The sequence below is a fragment of the Pseudorca crassidens genome, chromosome 18 (genome assembly GCF_039906515.1).
Source record: "Pseudorca crassidens isolate mPseCra1 chromosome 18, mPseCra1.hap1, whole genome shotgun sequence".
NCBI classification, from domain to species: Eukaryota; Metazoa; Chordata; class Mammalia; order Artiodactyla; family Delphinidae; genus Pseudorca; species Pseudorca crassidens.
Window position 1 is genome coordinate 56,781,257 of NC_090313.1, and position 16,496 is coordinate 56,797,752.

Here is a 16,496-nt window from a genome sequence, read left to right on the forward strand (position 1 = left end):
AAGACCCAGCACAGCCAAAAATAAAAAAATAAATAAATTTATTTTTTAAAAAAAGATATTCTGGAAGAAATGACAGGATATCACCATAAACACAGCAAGAAAAAAGCTGGAAAATAAAAATGATGGGGAATATAATGGTCTTCAACTAGCTGAATAATTTATTTTGCTCTTTTAAAGGACCTGGAATGAAGTGGCCCCTTGGAGCTGACTCCCATCTTCCCCATCACTCCCAGCCCTTGTTGAGGAGCCTCTGGCACCACTGAGCCTACGTATCAAGGCAGGTATGACCATCAAGTCACAACACTGTTTTTAGTTACATGCCAGAAATTTCATATTCTAATAAGGATTACCCTTGAAGTACTTTTCTTAGGAGGTTCTGTATTCATTTCACTGATTTCTCTTGCTCGTTTTATTTGGAATTTTATGTTTTGTTTGGAATGCCTCACATATGTGTATATGTGTAGAGTATCCTTACTTTTCATTCTATGTATATTTTTAGATGAACATTTAAGCCAGTTTCATGATTTTGTATGCCTGCTTTGTTTGTTATGCATTATAGTAGTCTCTGGACACTATTTGCAATATCATATATCTTTGGTTTAAAAAATGGCAGTGGCATTGGTTATGTTTTGTAGATCGTAAGTTCCCAAGTGTTCTATCATCTTCTCCATGAGATGCTGGCTCCAACTACAGCAGACACACTGTAGCCCCTATGAGGCTAAGTATCACGAGAGTTTTGACCAGAAGGAGCCACCGCACCACCATACTCTTAAAACACATTCACATCTCACCATTTTTAACACCTGTGGTTTTTTTTTTTTTTTTCGGAATTTTCATGTATGTAAGAATTTCTGTTCCGAAACCCTTCAAAATTATCTAGTACCCCAAGCAAATAATTAGCAGTGGCTAATTGGGTCTTTGAATACCTTCTGGCTATGTTCGTCCTTCATCTTTTGCAATTTTTTAGTTCCTTCCCTTATAGAATCCATAGAAGCCTGTCTTCTGGCCTGTAATGGTATAGGAAAAAAAAATCATGGGAAAAAAGCATCACAACAGTGTACTGGTCTGCCTATCATGGGTCTGGTTCTAACAAATTAACCTCATACTAAGCATGCAGTAAGCTCTCCACATACAGTTGCTTACTGAGTGATTTATGCATATGTCTGCAGATGCCCCTTGGGATATACAAAAAGAAGGTGAGTATAAGCACAGTCATCAGCACATTTTAAAGGATGATCTAAATGTTTGTTTCATTAAGCTTTAAAAATATCCCCTCAGAGATAATCGACATAGTTTATTCTTTCTAATGAGAAGGATTTGAATCAGAGGAAAGCTAAATATATTTTTCAAGAATATTCCAACTAGCTGTTAAATATCAGAGGCAAGCAATGGTGACACTGACTACAGAAGCACTGACGTGTCTACTGCTTATTAACGCTATCCCGTTAAAGAGCGTGTCAGCTGCTGATTGATACCATGTAATCCCAGAGATGCCTTTCTCTCTAGGTCTTTGCGTCCCTAATCTGTACCTGAAGTTCACTTCTCTTCCTGAGAGGGGTAGCAAAGCCTGTTCAGGAGCACAGGAGCCATCATTTCTAGCTGAATTAGGACCTCAAGGGGGAACCTCGGAAGAGCCAGCACACACGGTAAGATGTCCTTCAGTCCCAGTGACCCTCCACGTCAGTGTTCCCCCCATGGGCGCAGAGACCACGTGTGCTGGAATTTATGAGATTTCAAGTATCCTATCTGTTCATGTCACTTTCTCTCCCTCACATTGATTTGTAGCCCACCCTCTGTAAGGCAGAGAGGCCAGCCTGATAAGCTAATGCGCAGGAAATCCATTGTTCTCATAAAACTACCAGCAGCATCACGGCAGCAGGTGACATATTTCAGGCCTAGTTCTTTGGACTAATAATCCATAAAGTTTATGTAGCCTGATCCCCCCTTTTCTCTTGCCATAATTTTTCTCAAGCACTTCTTAACTCATTCCCCCATTTCTGTCACTATAAAACCCATATTCCATCAAATAATAAGAAGCACTTGCCAGAAAGGGAGAGAGGCTCTCTGAATTGTATCAGCTATAGCACTACCCATTAGGAAGGTGGAGCTCCAGATGTGTTCAGAAAGCCCACATATATCCAAACCCTGCTACATTAGACAGGCACACATATCCTAGGACTTTGTTGTATCCATATTCTGAAAACAAGGGGACTGTGATAAGATATAAAGGAGGGGGAGTCATTCTCCAATGACCCCTTCTTTTTATATTAGAGAAGGCTAGTTTTTATCACAAATATCCCACACAAGATCTGAAAGGTGAGAAGGGGGCCGGGGGCACATCTTATATTCAAGGGACTAAAAGGAGGGGTAAGATAGTTAAAGCAGATATGATGACTTTATTGAGGAACCTATTTGTACACCTTTCTTTTAAAGTAAACCACTTTGCTGTTCTTTTATCAAAATATGGGTCCTAGTTTTTGAGTCAGAAAAGAAAATGGTTAGACACATAAAGTGTCAATGAAAAGGCCACAGAAACTAGGAAGTCACATGGCATCTCAACTACAAAGAGTTCAAAGTTACTTGCAGTCCTAATGCTTGCTGTGATCCCTGGGCAGGACAGGAAGTTTCTGTTCAAAGATGGGGGAAAAAAACTTTTGATCACTATTTTGCTTAGTTCTAAGTCCCAGAAATTCCTATGTCATATTCACATTATTTTTCTATCATAAAATATTGATTTAACATATTAATAATAAATTTTTTGTTATTCAGCTAAAATATACACTTTTAGTCATCCTCCCCCACAAGCTATGCTTATAATATATTAATTCAATAAGCAATATTTCAGCCTCCTATGCACAAGCACTGTGGTCAGACATGACCCCAGACCTCAAGTGCTTATAGCCTAGTGTGGAAGCCAGACAAAAAGATTAATGAGACGAATGATTATATATATATATATATATATATATACACATATATCTGCCCCAAGTTCCTGGCATAGAGGTCCTAAAACCTTTGTAATTTCCTAAACGGTAAGAGCTTTAGGAGCATCTCTTGTTCTAATATTTCATCTCTGACCCCATCCCTGATTTCCTAAGTGGTTAAAGCATAATGAGCATCTTTTGTTCTACTGAGGCAACACCATGTGGGCTCCTGGATGACTCCTGCACGGGGGCTGGTCACCAGAAAGACTGAGCCATGATTAGATGTTTGTAATTTTCAGTCTCAAACCCCCATCCTCCAGAGAGGAAAAAGGAGCTGGAAATGGAATTAATAATTGATCATGCCTACATGAGGAAGCCTCCATAAAGTCCCAGAGGCATGGGGGTTCAGGGTACTGTCAGGTAGGTGAACATATCCATATACCAGGAGGGTGACTAGACCCCAACTCCACAGGGACAGAAGTTCCTGCACTCGGGACCCTCCCTGACCTCACTCTATGTATCTCTTCATCTGCCTGTTCATCTGTATCCACCCCTTAATAAACTGGTAAACATAAGTAAGTATATAGTAGTTTGAGTTCTGTGAGTGGCTCTAGTAAATTAAGTAAACCCCAGGTGCAGGTTGTGGGAACTTGTGATTTGTGGCCAAGTTGGACAGAAGTTGTGGGTACCCTGGGGACCTACCACTTGCGACTGGCAACTGAAGTGGGGAGCAGTCTCGTGGGACTGAGTCCTTACCCTGTGGAATCTGACGCTATCACCAGGCAGAGAGTGTCAGAACTGAGTTGAACGGTAGGACACCCAGCTGGTGTTGCAGGACTGCTTGGTGGGGAAAACACCACACACACCTGGCCTCAGAAGTGTTGTGTGTGTGTCAGTGGGGCAGGAGTAAAGGAGACACTCAGGAGAGAAAGGACTGGGGTTTTTTCTAGCTCAATATGCCAGGAAGTAAGGGGAAAAAAGTAGTCAAAGGTAAATTAGAGGAGAAAAAATTTTTACAAAAAAGAAGATAAATCAAGGAGGCCTAAGATTTGAATAATAAGAATCCCATAAAGAGAAAATGAAGGGAAATAAATCAAAGAAATAACACAAGAAAATCATCTAAAACTAGAGATAAGTTTCCAGACTTAAAATGAATAAAAATGACCATCCCACTAAGGCACAATATGAAATTACAGAATATCAGAAAAAAAGGAGGTATTAAATTATTTCCAGGGGAAGCACAGAAAAGGCCTCATATAAGAACTGAAATTCAGATGGCCTTGGGTTTCTCAGGAACAAATAACTCAAAGTTAGACCAGCAATGCCTTCAAAACGCTAAAGGAAAATTATTTGCAATTTGAAATACTTAACAGAAAATTGCAAGCTAAGTGTGAGGGCTGAATAAAGACAGTTTCAGACATGCAAGGGCTTGAACAGACATCTTCTCTTGGCAAGCTACTAAATAATATGCTCCACCAAAACAGAGAAATAAATTTAAAAAATAGAGAACCAGGAATCAGGGAACCCAACACAGAACAGCAACACGAGCAACTCCCCAGATGATGTTACAGCCGTGACTCTCATCCTTGGCTGCAGGGTAGAGTTACCTGGGGAGCTTTAAAAGCCTGAAGCCCAGGCCACAATACGGCAGGAGCTCAGGGGGTTCTGACCCAGGCATCAGGGAACTTTAAAGCCCCCCCCCCCGCCCCCGGTGATTCCAATGTGTAGATGAGGTTGGGAATCATTCCGTGAAAGGAGAGTCGCAGAACCACAGCTGTGTAGGAGGCTTAAAAGAACAACCAGCACAGGTTAAGTCAGGAGGGAGGAGGAAGAGAGGATGGACATTTCCAGAAGGGAAAGACAAGTTATCTGACAGGCACAAAGTGGAAAATTGTGTGGAAATTTTCATCAAGAGGCACTTTGTAGAACAGTCACAAAAGCTAAAGGAAGGCCGTCAGATGTTCAAAGGAAACTAAGAAAATGCAAAAATAAAATGAAATTTTTTCAAAGTTTTGAAAGGAAAAAAATATAGAGTATTATAACTGGCTTGGCAGTGAGAAAATATTTTCAGAGTCATAATAAAGGAAAGCCTTGAAATACTGAATGATTATATTGGGAGAATGGGGGAAAGAAATGAATAAGATCTAACACTGATTAATCAAGGGATAGCAATATACACGTTAACAGATATTTAGAGCCAAATAACAAAAGACACAGCTAAGGGAATGTGGCGGGATGAATAGTGGCCCCCCAAAGATGTCCGCGTCCCAGTCCCTGGAAGCTGTCAATGTTATACTTTATATGGCAAAAGGGACTCTGCAGAAATTGAGGCTCTGGAGACCGGGATATGGGCCTCTGTGATCCAGGTGGAACCAATATAATCGCAGTGGTCATTATGAGAGGAAGGCGAGAAGGTCAAAGTGTGGAGAGAAGGTGAGGTGAGGATGAAACGTCAAGATTAAAGTGATCCACGTGCCAAGGAGCCAAAGAATGGTGGCAGCCCAGAGACGCTGGAAGAGGCAAGGAAGTGATTTCCCCTCGAGCCTCCAGAAGGAACCAGCCCTACTGACACCCTGACCTCAGTCCCTTCATCCTCATGTCTGACTTCTGACCTCCAGAACTATGAGAGAATACATATGTGTTGTTTTAAGCCACTAAATTGGCAAAAAATCATTACAGCAGCAATGGAAAATACAAGGAGTTTAAAGAATTGAAATGGAGGTAGGATTGAAGGGATGCAAGGGACGTATGCCTTTCAGTGTTGACTTTTTAAAGGTCACGTGATACATGGGTAAAAAATTAAAGCAAACTGCACTGAGTGTTCAGAGTAGTGGAAGTGAGAGGATATGGCCAGACAGGCGGGAATTAGAGAGCAGTGCTCCTCAAACATTAAGGTGCACGCAAATACCCGTGGACCGTGTTAAAATGCAGGCTAGGGCTTCCCTGGTGGCGCAGTGTTGGGAATCTGCCTGCCAATGCAGGGGACATGGGTTCGAGCCCTGGTCTGGGAAGATCCCACATGCTGCGGAGCGACTAGGCCCGTGAGCCACAACTACTGAGCCTGCGCGTCTGGAGACTGTGCTCCGCAACAAGAGAGCCCGCGATAGTGAGAGGCCCGCGATGAAGAGTGGCCCCCGCTTGCCACAACTAGAGAAAGCCCTAGCACAGAAACGAAGACCCAACACAGCAAAAATAAATAAAAATTGATTTTAAAAAAAATTGGTGAATTTTTGAAAAAACAATGCAGGCTGATTCAGGTCTGGAGCTCCCAGGTGATGCTTACACTGCTGGTCCCTGGAGCACACTTGGAGCAGCAGAGACCTAGACTGCAGGACCGCAGAGAGGGGAGTTGCGGGAGGTCGGGGAGAATGGAGGCACAGCAGGACAGAGGGCAGAGGGGGCTTTGTGCTTAAGCTAAGGCATTTTGACTTGATCCCTGAAGATATAGGGAGCCACTGGGCAGTGGAACAACAGGATGAGGTTTTTTAAAAATTACTAGTCCCTGTAGAAGAGGCAGGGGGAAGCAAACCAGAGACGGGTTGTACATTAATTGTACAACTGGAAACATTCAGTGATCAGAACTGGGGAGGGTATGGTGATGCTGGTACTTCTGCTTCCACACCCACCCCCAGTACAGAGAGCTATATCCATCCATGTGTGAGTGGACACTGTAAGTTCTTCTTGTCTGAAGTTCTCCTGTGTGACACCCACAGGAATCTTCTTCTTGTCTTTTTCACTGACATCGCCATATGGCATTTATTAAATTCCCATCTGCCATGGCAGCCCCACATTTAAATAAATGTAAGAAGAACAATTTTCTCAGGAAAGTTGCATTATATAGTAAAATTTAAATTGTGTTTAAAAACACTTGAGACAGTGCGGCTCCTCACGCCCCACCTAGATGGAGACCATGCAGTGCTCACCTTCTGTGCACTGACCACAGTTAAGGCAAACTGCAGGTGTCTTCTTTTAACTTCGCAGAAGTGTCGTGTACATACTTGATTTTCCTAAAGCATTAAGAAATGGTTCTGCAGTGCATTCTCTGAGGACTTCTATGCATATGGATTAGACAGTATGAGAAGAATACGATATGGGTAAAAAAGTCAGTTAAATATATTGAACACCCACAAATTATTAATAGTTTGGTGTCAAAACGGGAGCAGCTATTGAATGCTGCTGGTAAGGAGCCAACACTGCTCCATATTTCCTATTAATAGCTCTGAGGATCTTATGACTAAAGCACTAATCAATCCACAGAAAATGCAGCTCTGGGAAAGATTACTAATGCCTTGGAAGACACTATTAAAATTCCAGGATGATCTTGTTAAATTGAAGAAACGAGCCAAAATCAATCGAGCAAGCACACAGGTGTTTCGACCACAGAATTCAAGAAGCCCTCAAACAGAAATCAAGACCATCCTGCCAGCCAAACACCCAGGTGGTAAAGCTAGCCAACTCCTGCTTTCCCTCCCCTCCCCCATCATGAAAAGGCTATCCAGACAGATGTCATGGAGCGTCTCTACACGGGGTTTAATTCTACTACCTACAGCTTCTCAACTCCTTCCTCCAGCGCCCTGCAATGAGGGGAGAGGGATGATGGATTTGATGTGACTTGTGGAGCCCACACTAGTAAATTTGGACTTTGGAACACCGCCTTAGAAGCATGGAAAAAAGAAGCAGCATTTAGAGGTTTGTAGGTAAGAGGAGAATGACTTTTTCCCAAGGACTGTCCTAATGTCTTCCTGACATCTTAAAATGTGGTCACTAAAGAGAAAAGGCGCTGGGTGGAGAGGAAGATCAGATGTCTCTAACAACCTCTCATTTACCTGCCCAAACCCTGAAAAGCTAAGACTTTTTAAAACTTAAACCAATCTTTTCTTTCAACTACAAGGCTTTCCAATGGTCATCCTTAATGACACTACTTCCTTGCCCCCAGTTGGTCAGTCAGTAACCAAGCCCTGCCTCGTTCACCTCCTAAGTGGTTCTCTGACCTGCACTCTCATCTCCATCCTCTTACCCACCACCTTACTTCAAGTCTTCATCATTGCTTGCCGAGGCTAATATAGAAGCCTCAGAGACCTCTCTATTACTTCAGACCCATCCTTCACCTGGTTACCAGTGATCCAGCGAAAATGCAAATCTGACCTTGAGGCTTTCCTGTTCAAAACTGTTCAGTACCTTCAGTACTGACAGAATGAGGTTCAAGTTTTCCAATGTGGCATATACATGTCTGCAGTGGTGTTCTACCAGAAGCACCATGAGCTTCCTGTGTGGGGCATCTCTGGAACCTCAGTGTCCGGGAGTTGCTGATAGCATCTTGTACCCGGGGTCAGGGATGCTACAAATCCTGCACTACCCAAGACAGCCCACACAATGAACCATCCCAGACTGCCACAAATGAGAAACTCTCCTCATGGCTACTGATTTCTTCTCCAGCCTTCTGGCTTGCCCTTCTAGACTGTGGCTACACAAAACTCATCCCCAACACAGCCATGCTTTTTCTTGCCATTATACCTTAATTCTCGCTTCTAATTTCTGACACCTGGAATGACTCTCTTCTGACTCACCTTTTAAGCTTCAGCTTTCCAACTGCTACATGCTCTACACTCACCACTCTGCTTTATACCTGGTTCTCTCCTCCACTTGACTAAGGTCCTTCCAGGCAGAAATTGTATGTGCTTGGTAGACCTTATATAAACATAAAAATTTGAGGGATGGATAGATGGACGGATGACTGGGTGAGATCAAAGGTTTTTCAGAGGCTGATGCTCAGTCCATAATGTTGGCAACAAGTACAAGCATTGTCTTACAGCTGAGACAATAGTTGAGGTCAAAGTTTCAGCTCAGATCACCTGCCTTTACTTCCAAAATTCTATGCTGTACAGGTCACTCTCTGGCCTTAATCTTCATCCACTTTACAAAGTGTCAGATGACACCCTGAATGACGTTCCACTTACCCAAGCTGAAGATGGTGGGTCACAAACAGCCACTGGACGGGTACCTCTGTGTGGCGACTGTGTGTCGAATCTTCTCAAGAACTCAGCAGTTTTGCTAGCGCAACCCAAATAGGTGTTAGTGCCTTCATCAAAGTAGAACTATCATTATTCATTGTGCCTTTGGGTACTAGCCTAGACTTTTATTGGGGGATGACTAAAAGTGTCCTAGGTAGAACAAAAGGTGAGTTTGCGGACACGGTAGAGTAGAAAATCAAAACAAAATGCTATTGCAAGGCTGCATTCATAGTTTGAAAAATGTAAAACTAGGTTTGTGGAATATGAACCTATGATTTCATTTTTTTCTGCTTCGTGTACTTTGACATGGAGATAAATGTCCTCTCAGATTCCACAGTATGGGGCCCTAATTTCCTACCTGAACATTTAAAGCGTGACACTCAGACTTCACTGTAGGGCTGTGGAATATCCCTCCCCTACAACACCTCACTCCACACTGGTGTCATATTAGGCCCTTCACCCTCCAGGGGTCTCTCTCCTAGTCATCTCACTGCCCTCGTGCTTTGACTACTCTCAGCATACACAGAGCTGCTAATCCATAACTCTTAACCATTTATGAGCCATGGACCCCTTTGGAATTCTGAAAGCAGAAACGGACCCTCTGCCTACACACACACATACACACACACACACACACACACACACACACACACACACACACACCTTTATACTTGGTTTGTACCTTCCACGGAAGGTAAGAAGTGCTGCCAGTTCTGGTCTGTATTTCTGGCATCTCTTTTTAGCTCTAAGAGACTGTGATAGATGGACCTAGACGAATCCTCTGTCTTAATAAGTTGCTTTTTCCTTAAAAATCCACCCCATCATCCCAGTTCCTCCCCTCATGTATGTCAAGCATGAATATTGGAATTGTTTCCCAGTCCTTACTGTAACAACTGCCCCATTCTGCTTACCAGTGATGAATTTCTGTTCCTTTGTCCTTTCCCCATGTAATTTGTGGGATTTTGATCCCCTTACTCCATATTCACAATCAAATAGCTCAGCAAGGCCAGACTTACACTGCACCAGACCCTTGCACCCTGCTCCCCTTCTGCTTCCTTCTTTGTCATCCCTCTGCTTCCCGCTAATACTTTAGGCTGATGCTAAGATCCAATTTATCAAGCATTTAGGGCATGGGCATCAAAGGAGACACAAATGGTCTGGTAAAAATAAATGGTATCCAGTGAGCGGGGGGGGGGGGATCAGAAAGGAATTAGAAGTTAAAGAGATGCCAACATCACTTCAAATAATTACTTAGGTAGAACACGGCACTTGAACAAGGTCAGAAGCTTGAGCTGGGAAAGGAAGAGCTGAAAGTTAAGTGACAAACATAACCCTGAGAAACACAAGGCTTCGGCAGCTGAGACAAGCAGGTTTTCCATTTGTCTAGGATTGCTTATCTTGCCCAGAATAGACAAGGAGACTAATGAAGTCGCAGAGGCTGGAAGCTGCCCCGTTGTCTGGGGCTTTATGAAGCCATCAGTCAAAAGTGCAAAAAGAAGAGTATTGCCAGAAGTTTGGTTAAGATTTCTGAATATCCTTAGCTGAGAGCAGACCACGGGAGAAAGCAGTGAAAAAGAAGCACCATGATAATAAGCAGATAAGGAGCTTCAGACCAAGTAGGCTGGCAGCCCTGCATTGTGTTCCAACAGTTGCTTCTTACCTGCCAATGCCAAGCACTAAGCTGGCTGGGTTGCTAACCACCAGGCATGGCCTTTGTGCCAACGATCACTGCCCCACTCATGCCACAATCATAATGACAGGGCCACAGGACTGTCAGAGGCATACAAGTAGGGGCCTGTGAAGAATGGTGGATAACTCCCAAGTGATTAACTATACAAACAAGACAAGTTCCAAGCTACCAGGCTAAATGGCATTTTTCTACTATCAATACTGTAAATTCCACACATTGGCTGAACTGGACTGGAATTCCTGTAGGTAATTATGGTCGTATTTAATAAAAACAAAATATATGAACCTCCTTGAGGGGCAAAAGGAGGAAGATCTACTGGACGGGAAATCCAACAAAACTAAGAACCCTGGACTCTAGCACTGAGTCACCTTTTCATGGGGGTTCTTTCTTTGTCACCACTGTGACTCTGCCACCTACTGAGGGGGGTGATCCTCTCCCACTTTATCACTTTGACCCAGGCATAAATACAGGATCCCTTCCTTTATTCTCCATAGAACAACTGAGGATGGACCACCAATAACAGACTGGTTTTGAAGATCTACTTAACTCATCTCCACCTTATGACACTTGTTCTTAGGGTGATGCCTATGGCTTATCCTAAAATGTCTCTTCAGCGTAGCATCACCTGGACATAATCCCATTGTAGCAGAGACTGCTAAATATCCATCAGAATGGAAGTTCTCCTCTTCTAGTCACACAACCTGACTACATTTCCTAGCCTCCCTTACTGCTAAGGCTGGCCATGTGGTTGAGTTTTGACCAATGGAATGAGGAAGTGATACACACCACTTCCAGGATGAACTCATAATAAGTTTCCTACGCATGCACCTCCACACATTTTCCTCCTCCTTCTGGCTGTCTGGATAGAGGCAAACCCCAGCACAAAGTTGGAAGTCGTTTGTGTATTGAAGGTGGTAGCACTGCTAACAGTTTTCGGTGCCTGAATATCTGAGTGGAGGGGGTCTCCTCTCAAACCTGTTCACCCATGTCTTACATGAGAAAAAAATAATAATAATGCTCAAGCAACTATTTATTTTGAGGTCTGTTGATCACAGCAATTAGCCAACCCTAGTAATACAACATAAATTTATATATACAAGAGAATTAGCTCTCCATTTAGGTCATCAGTTCCACAAGTAGTACATAAGAAGAGGCCAAGAAGAGCTGAGGAAGAGTAGAAGAATAGAATTCTCAAGGATTAAGCTAGGCATCTTAGTTATTTCAGAACCTTAGTCAGGGGAGGAGAATGTGGAAAAGGGGAGGAACCCACCCATCCTTAAGCTGTCTTGGTATCAGGCCTAGGAGCTGCCTAGGCCCAGAGTATAAAAACGTGTACTCATTTATCCCAGTAGTTTGAGGACAGGTAGGGGTTTGGAAGGAGAAACTGAGGGTGAGAAAGTCAGGGAAGGAAAGGGATATGGCTGGTTATATTGCAATATGATGGAATATTAATGTTAATGGAGATTCATCAATCAAAAAGTTTTTGACTTTTTTGAAAGGATAAAATATACGGGAAAGGCCACAGAGAGTGAAATGTGTGTCTGTTGGCTCATTTAAATAGGAGACAGAAATGCAAAGGTAATTCCTACAAGGCTTTTTAAAAAAATAGTTAGAAAAGACAACTAGGGTTTCTAACGTTCATGGAAGAATCAGTTTACATGAAAAACAAACTTTTGGTTACCAAAGGGGAAGCGGGGAGAGGGATAAATTGGGAGTATGGGACTAACAGATGCGCAGTACCATATATAAAATAGATAAACAGCAAGGATTTTAAAAAAGAATACGCTTAAAAACATTCACTTAGATCTGTAGGAGCTTGTGAATCAGGTTCCTGCCACTAATCACACCCCAGGGCTACAAGGTGCTACGCACCTTCCTCTACCTGGTTACCCACCAGGTAACCGCCAACTTTGCACCATGACAAGACACATAAGAACACACTAATAGGGACTTTCCCTGGCGGTCCAGTGGTTAAGACTTTGCCTTCCAATGCAGGGGGTATGGGTTCAATCCTTAGTCGGGGAGCTAAGATCCCACATGCCTTGCGGCCAAAAAAACCAAAACATAAAACAGAAGGAATATTGTAACAAATTCAATAAAGATTTTTTTAAAAAATAGTCCACATCAAAAAAAAAAAGAACATACTAATAAAAGTGTTAAACTACCGATTTTAAAGCTAGTCATAATTTAAAAGGTACCCTCACTGAAAAAATACCAGTGACAAATATCTCCCTGGTTCTTTTTATCTTGCTGGGAGTGAATGGGGCAGTTTTTTCTTTTCTCACCTCCTGTCAGCTGACGCACAAATGCCAATGACTGCATGGTGCAGACAGTGATATAAATGAGTGAAGTGGGCCTAGATGGAGGGAGGGCAACAGGAGCACGACTCAGTGATATTCATAGTACGTACCAGGAACTTACTAACCTAGTATAGTGCTTGACACATACCAGGTACATATTGTTGAATAAATGAAAGCACATTTCCTAATGTGAGGTATTATCAATACATTTATATTTTTACCAGTGTAATAAATTAAAATATTGTTTCTCTGATTAGTGAAGCTGAATATTTCATTTATTTATATTTCTTCTCTTTTAACTATTTGTTTCAAGCCCTTTGCCAATTTTTCTAGAGTTGCCTTTTTCTTATTAATTTGTAAGGCTTCTTTGTGAAATTAAGCCTTTGCCCATTATTTTTGAGGCAAATAGTTTCTCCTAGACTATCACTTACTTGTAACGTAGTTCATTACGTCATCTATCATAGGTTTTTTTCTGTAGTCAAATCTGTATTTTTTTTCTTATGGCTTCTAAGTTGTGTATATAGCGTAGAAAGGAGTTTTACCACAAAATTATAAAAGCATTCTTCATTACATTCTAATTGTGCTGAATTAGTACAATTTGTCAAATTATCTGTCCTTTTGACACTGATTGAACACTGATTGAACAAATACCTTTATCAATAGCTAAAGTCCTAAATACTAAATTCCCATATACCCATGGGTCTATTTGTAGACTCTCTCCCATTCACTAAGTTTATTTATTACAATGCCAATAACACTTTGTTATTACTACCATACCTATGTTGTATACGATACCTGGTACAAGCTTCTCCCTGTCCCTTCAGTTTTTCAGGTTTGTCTATTTTTTTTTCATATTTTCTCTTTAAAAATGTTTTAGCAAATTTCACAAAAGGTCCTGTTTAATTTATATATAAATAAGAGTGGAATTATCTTTACAATGTTGATTTTTTCCCCTTCTATAGTAAATAGATGATCTACATTTAATATTTTCATTTTATTTTAGGTATTTTATTTTATGTATAGGTCTATTAGGCTTACACTCATCTCTTTTACAGTGTGGATGATTACTGTAAATGAAATTTTTCTTTCAATTATATTTTATAATGAGCTTTTGATGGTGTGTCTGATGGTGCAAAGACAGAAGTGTTTGCATATTGATTTTAGATTCATTCATGATAGTCAAACTATTTGTATTAGTTCTAATAATTTTTTAGTTGATTTCCTTGAGAGGTTTTAGGTGAGCAATCAGAGGCACTTATATCTCTTCCTTTCCAATATTTAAATTCTTTCTTTGTTAGAAATAGAAACTCTCTCTAATTTTCTATCTAAAAATCAGTATCAGTGATAAATAGCAAATGCCCTTCTTATCCTGTTCCAGACTTTACTGAGAAAGTTACCTTCTTCTGTTTTCAAAACAACTGGGCCTATTGTCTTTTTTAGGTGAGATCAAACTACATTTTCCCTTCCATTTAGAGTTTTTATTCTATTCAGGTTTCTAGTCTAATAGCATATATTTTCCTAGGAAATAAATGAGGAAATCTGGGTTAAAAAAAATTAACAGAAGTAGGACATAGTATTTCTCTTCTCGAATTTTGGTTATACTTCCTTTCTTATCCTTGGAGTTCTTCCTTATTCCTTACTCAGACAAGTCAAAAGTTTATCTATTTTACCAGAATTTTCCAAATAAACCTAGTTTTTGGTTTAATTTAGTGATGATAAATTTTTCTATTCAACTTCATCACTTTTTCCCCTTTATTTCTTCCTCCCTTCTATTTGTATTTATTTTATGGCTATAATCTTATCTTAGTAAAATGCTTAGTTATTTTATTTCCATTTTTTCTAAAAGCTTTTAAACTTCTGCATCTTCTAAATAATTTTGTAGTCACATCCCATGGATTTTAACGTGGAATACTTGAAAATTTATATTCTCTTATCCCAAAGTAATTTGTAATTTCAGTTTTGGTTTCAAAATTTTTTATCCTAATAGTCTCCCCCCATCCTCCCAGGGAACCTGAATCTTTAATTTTTTTATTTTTTAATTGAATAATTAACACACAATATTATATTAGTTTCAGATATAAAACATAGTGACCTGATATTTTTATACATTATGAAATGATCACTGCATTAAGTCTAGTGTGGTGACAGATGGTAACCTAACAATCCTTTAAAAAGGTAATTAGAAAAAAATTTTTAAGTGGATAGACTTTAAAATTTCTTATTGCTTAATTTCTAATTTTATTACATTTTTCTTAGGAATAGTGGCTTTATAGGATTTGGGGGTATTTTTGGAACTTACTGAGAGTCTTTGAGGCCTTAGTCATGGCCAATGGTAGTTAAGTCATATTTGTAAAGAATAGGTATTTTCATAAACTAGGTACAACACTTTGTAACTATGTCTATGTTATCGTGCCAAGTCATTGTTATTCATATCCTCTATTCCTTATGAAGTTTTTTGGTTCACATGATGACCTATTAATTTCTACGGAGAATAAAGGGAAAATTTGACAAATCCATAATCTATATTACAGACTTCAGCAGTTTTTGTTTCATATATTTCAAATCTATATTGATATTTACAGTTCACATTATCTTTGGGATTACATATTTTATGTGCATAAAATATTCTTTATCCTGTTGAATGCTTTTCATCTTGCATTCAATTTTGTCTCATATTAATATTGCTACATCTGCCTTCTTTTACTAGCATTTATGGATATATGTTCCATGCGTTTGTTTTCCAACTCTTTTGTTTTATAGATATCTCTTAGAGTAGCATATAGCTAGATTTTTGCTTTTTTTTTTTTTTCCTGCAATCCAGGAACTTTTTTTTAAATAAGGAAATTTAGCCTATATACCTTTTTTGTGATTGCTGTCTTGTTGCTTATAAAACTTCCACCCTCTTTTCTGCCTTTTGTTGTAATTATCAATTTTTCATTTGATTTTTTTCTTCTTACGTTTTTGTTATATATCCTATTTGTACATACAATACAATTAAACGTATAATAAACACATAATTACTTATTTTTTTCTATCAATATCTGGAATTCACTAGCATTCACTCGTGCAAAAGAAATAATAATTGTTTTACTTCCTATCCTTCTCTCTCCCTTGTGCCTCTTCCATAGCACTGAAATCCTCCATGATTTTAATTTCATCATGTTGATTCTTAATAATAAAAAAGAAAAAGAAAAAAGCTAATCATATATTTGGCTATAAATGTCATTGTCTTCTTTATTCATAATTGTTCTGATATCTTACATCTTCCTCTTTCTTGGATTCCTTATTTCTTTGACCAGAGTTTATTTTGTGGCAGTTTTTTTCAGTAAAGATCTTAGAACTCACACAAAAGTGATAAAGTTGGCTGGCTGTGCAGGCAGCTTGTCTCCAGGATGGCGGGGGGGGAGGGGGGGGCACATATTCCCCCAGGTATAGTACATTTACCAGGAGCACTTTCCAGGCCCCAGGGTCTTTTCGTGTGTCCAAAAGTTCTTAGGCTCTACCCTTGGAGATAAAGGCCGGAGTCAGCTGGTCCCTCTCTCTTACTTCTTCCTCTGCTATCCTTGTTTGG

At 40.2% G+C, this 16,496-nt stretch overlaps 1 protein-coding gene and 1 long non-coding RNA gene across 6 annotated transcripts in view; one reads left to right on the forward strand and one right to left on the reverse strand.

Annotated features, from left to right (window-relative positions):
- The window catches only part of LOC137210857 (uncharacterized), a 74,455-nt gene that overhangs the window by 39,832 nt on the left and 18,127 nt on the right, over positions 1 to 16,496 (forward strand). For 2 of the 3 annotated variants that reach the window (XR_010936750.1, XR_010936752.1), the window contains 2 exons: positions 178 to 281; positions 1,507 to 1,646. This is a non-coding gene — a long non-coding RNA (uncharacterized lncRNA). Of the gene's footprint in view, positions 1 to 177; positions 282 to 1,506; positions 1,647 to 7,494; positions 7,614 to 16,496 lie in introns of those variants that run through there. The other variant, XR_010936751.1, reaches the window with a different exon arrangement.
- EPSTI1 (epithelial stromal interaction 1) overlaps positions 1 to 16,496 on the reverse strand; it is a 98,141-nt gene that overhangs the window by 32,305 nt on the left and 49,340 nt on the right. For 2 of the 3 annotated variants that reach the window (XM_067712869.1, XM_067712868.1), the window contains exons 7-8: positions 8,882 to 8,975; positions 927 to 1,007 (exon numbers count right to left, since the gene is read on the reverse strand). In XM_067712869.1, coding sequence (XP_067568970.1) covers positions 927 to 1,007; positions 8,882 to 8,975 — 175 coding nt within the window. The remainder of the gene's footprint in view (positions 1 to 926; positions 1,008 to 8,881; positions 8,976 to 16,496) is intronic. The other variant, XM_067712870.1, reaches the window with a different exon arrangement.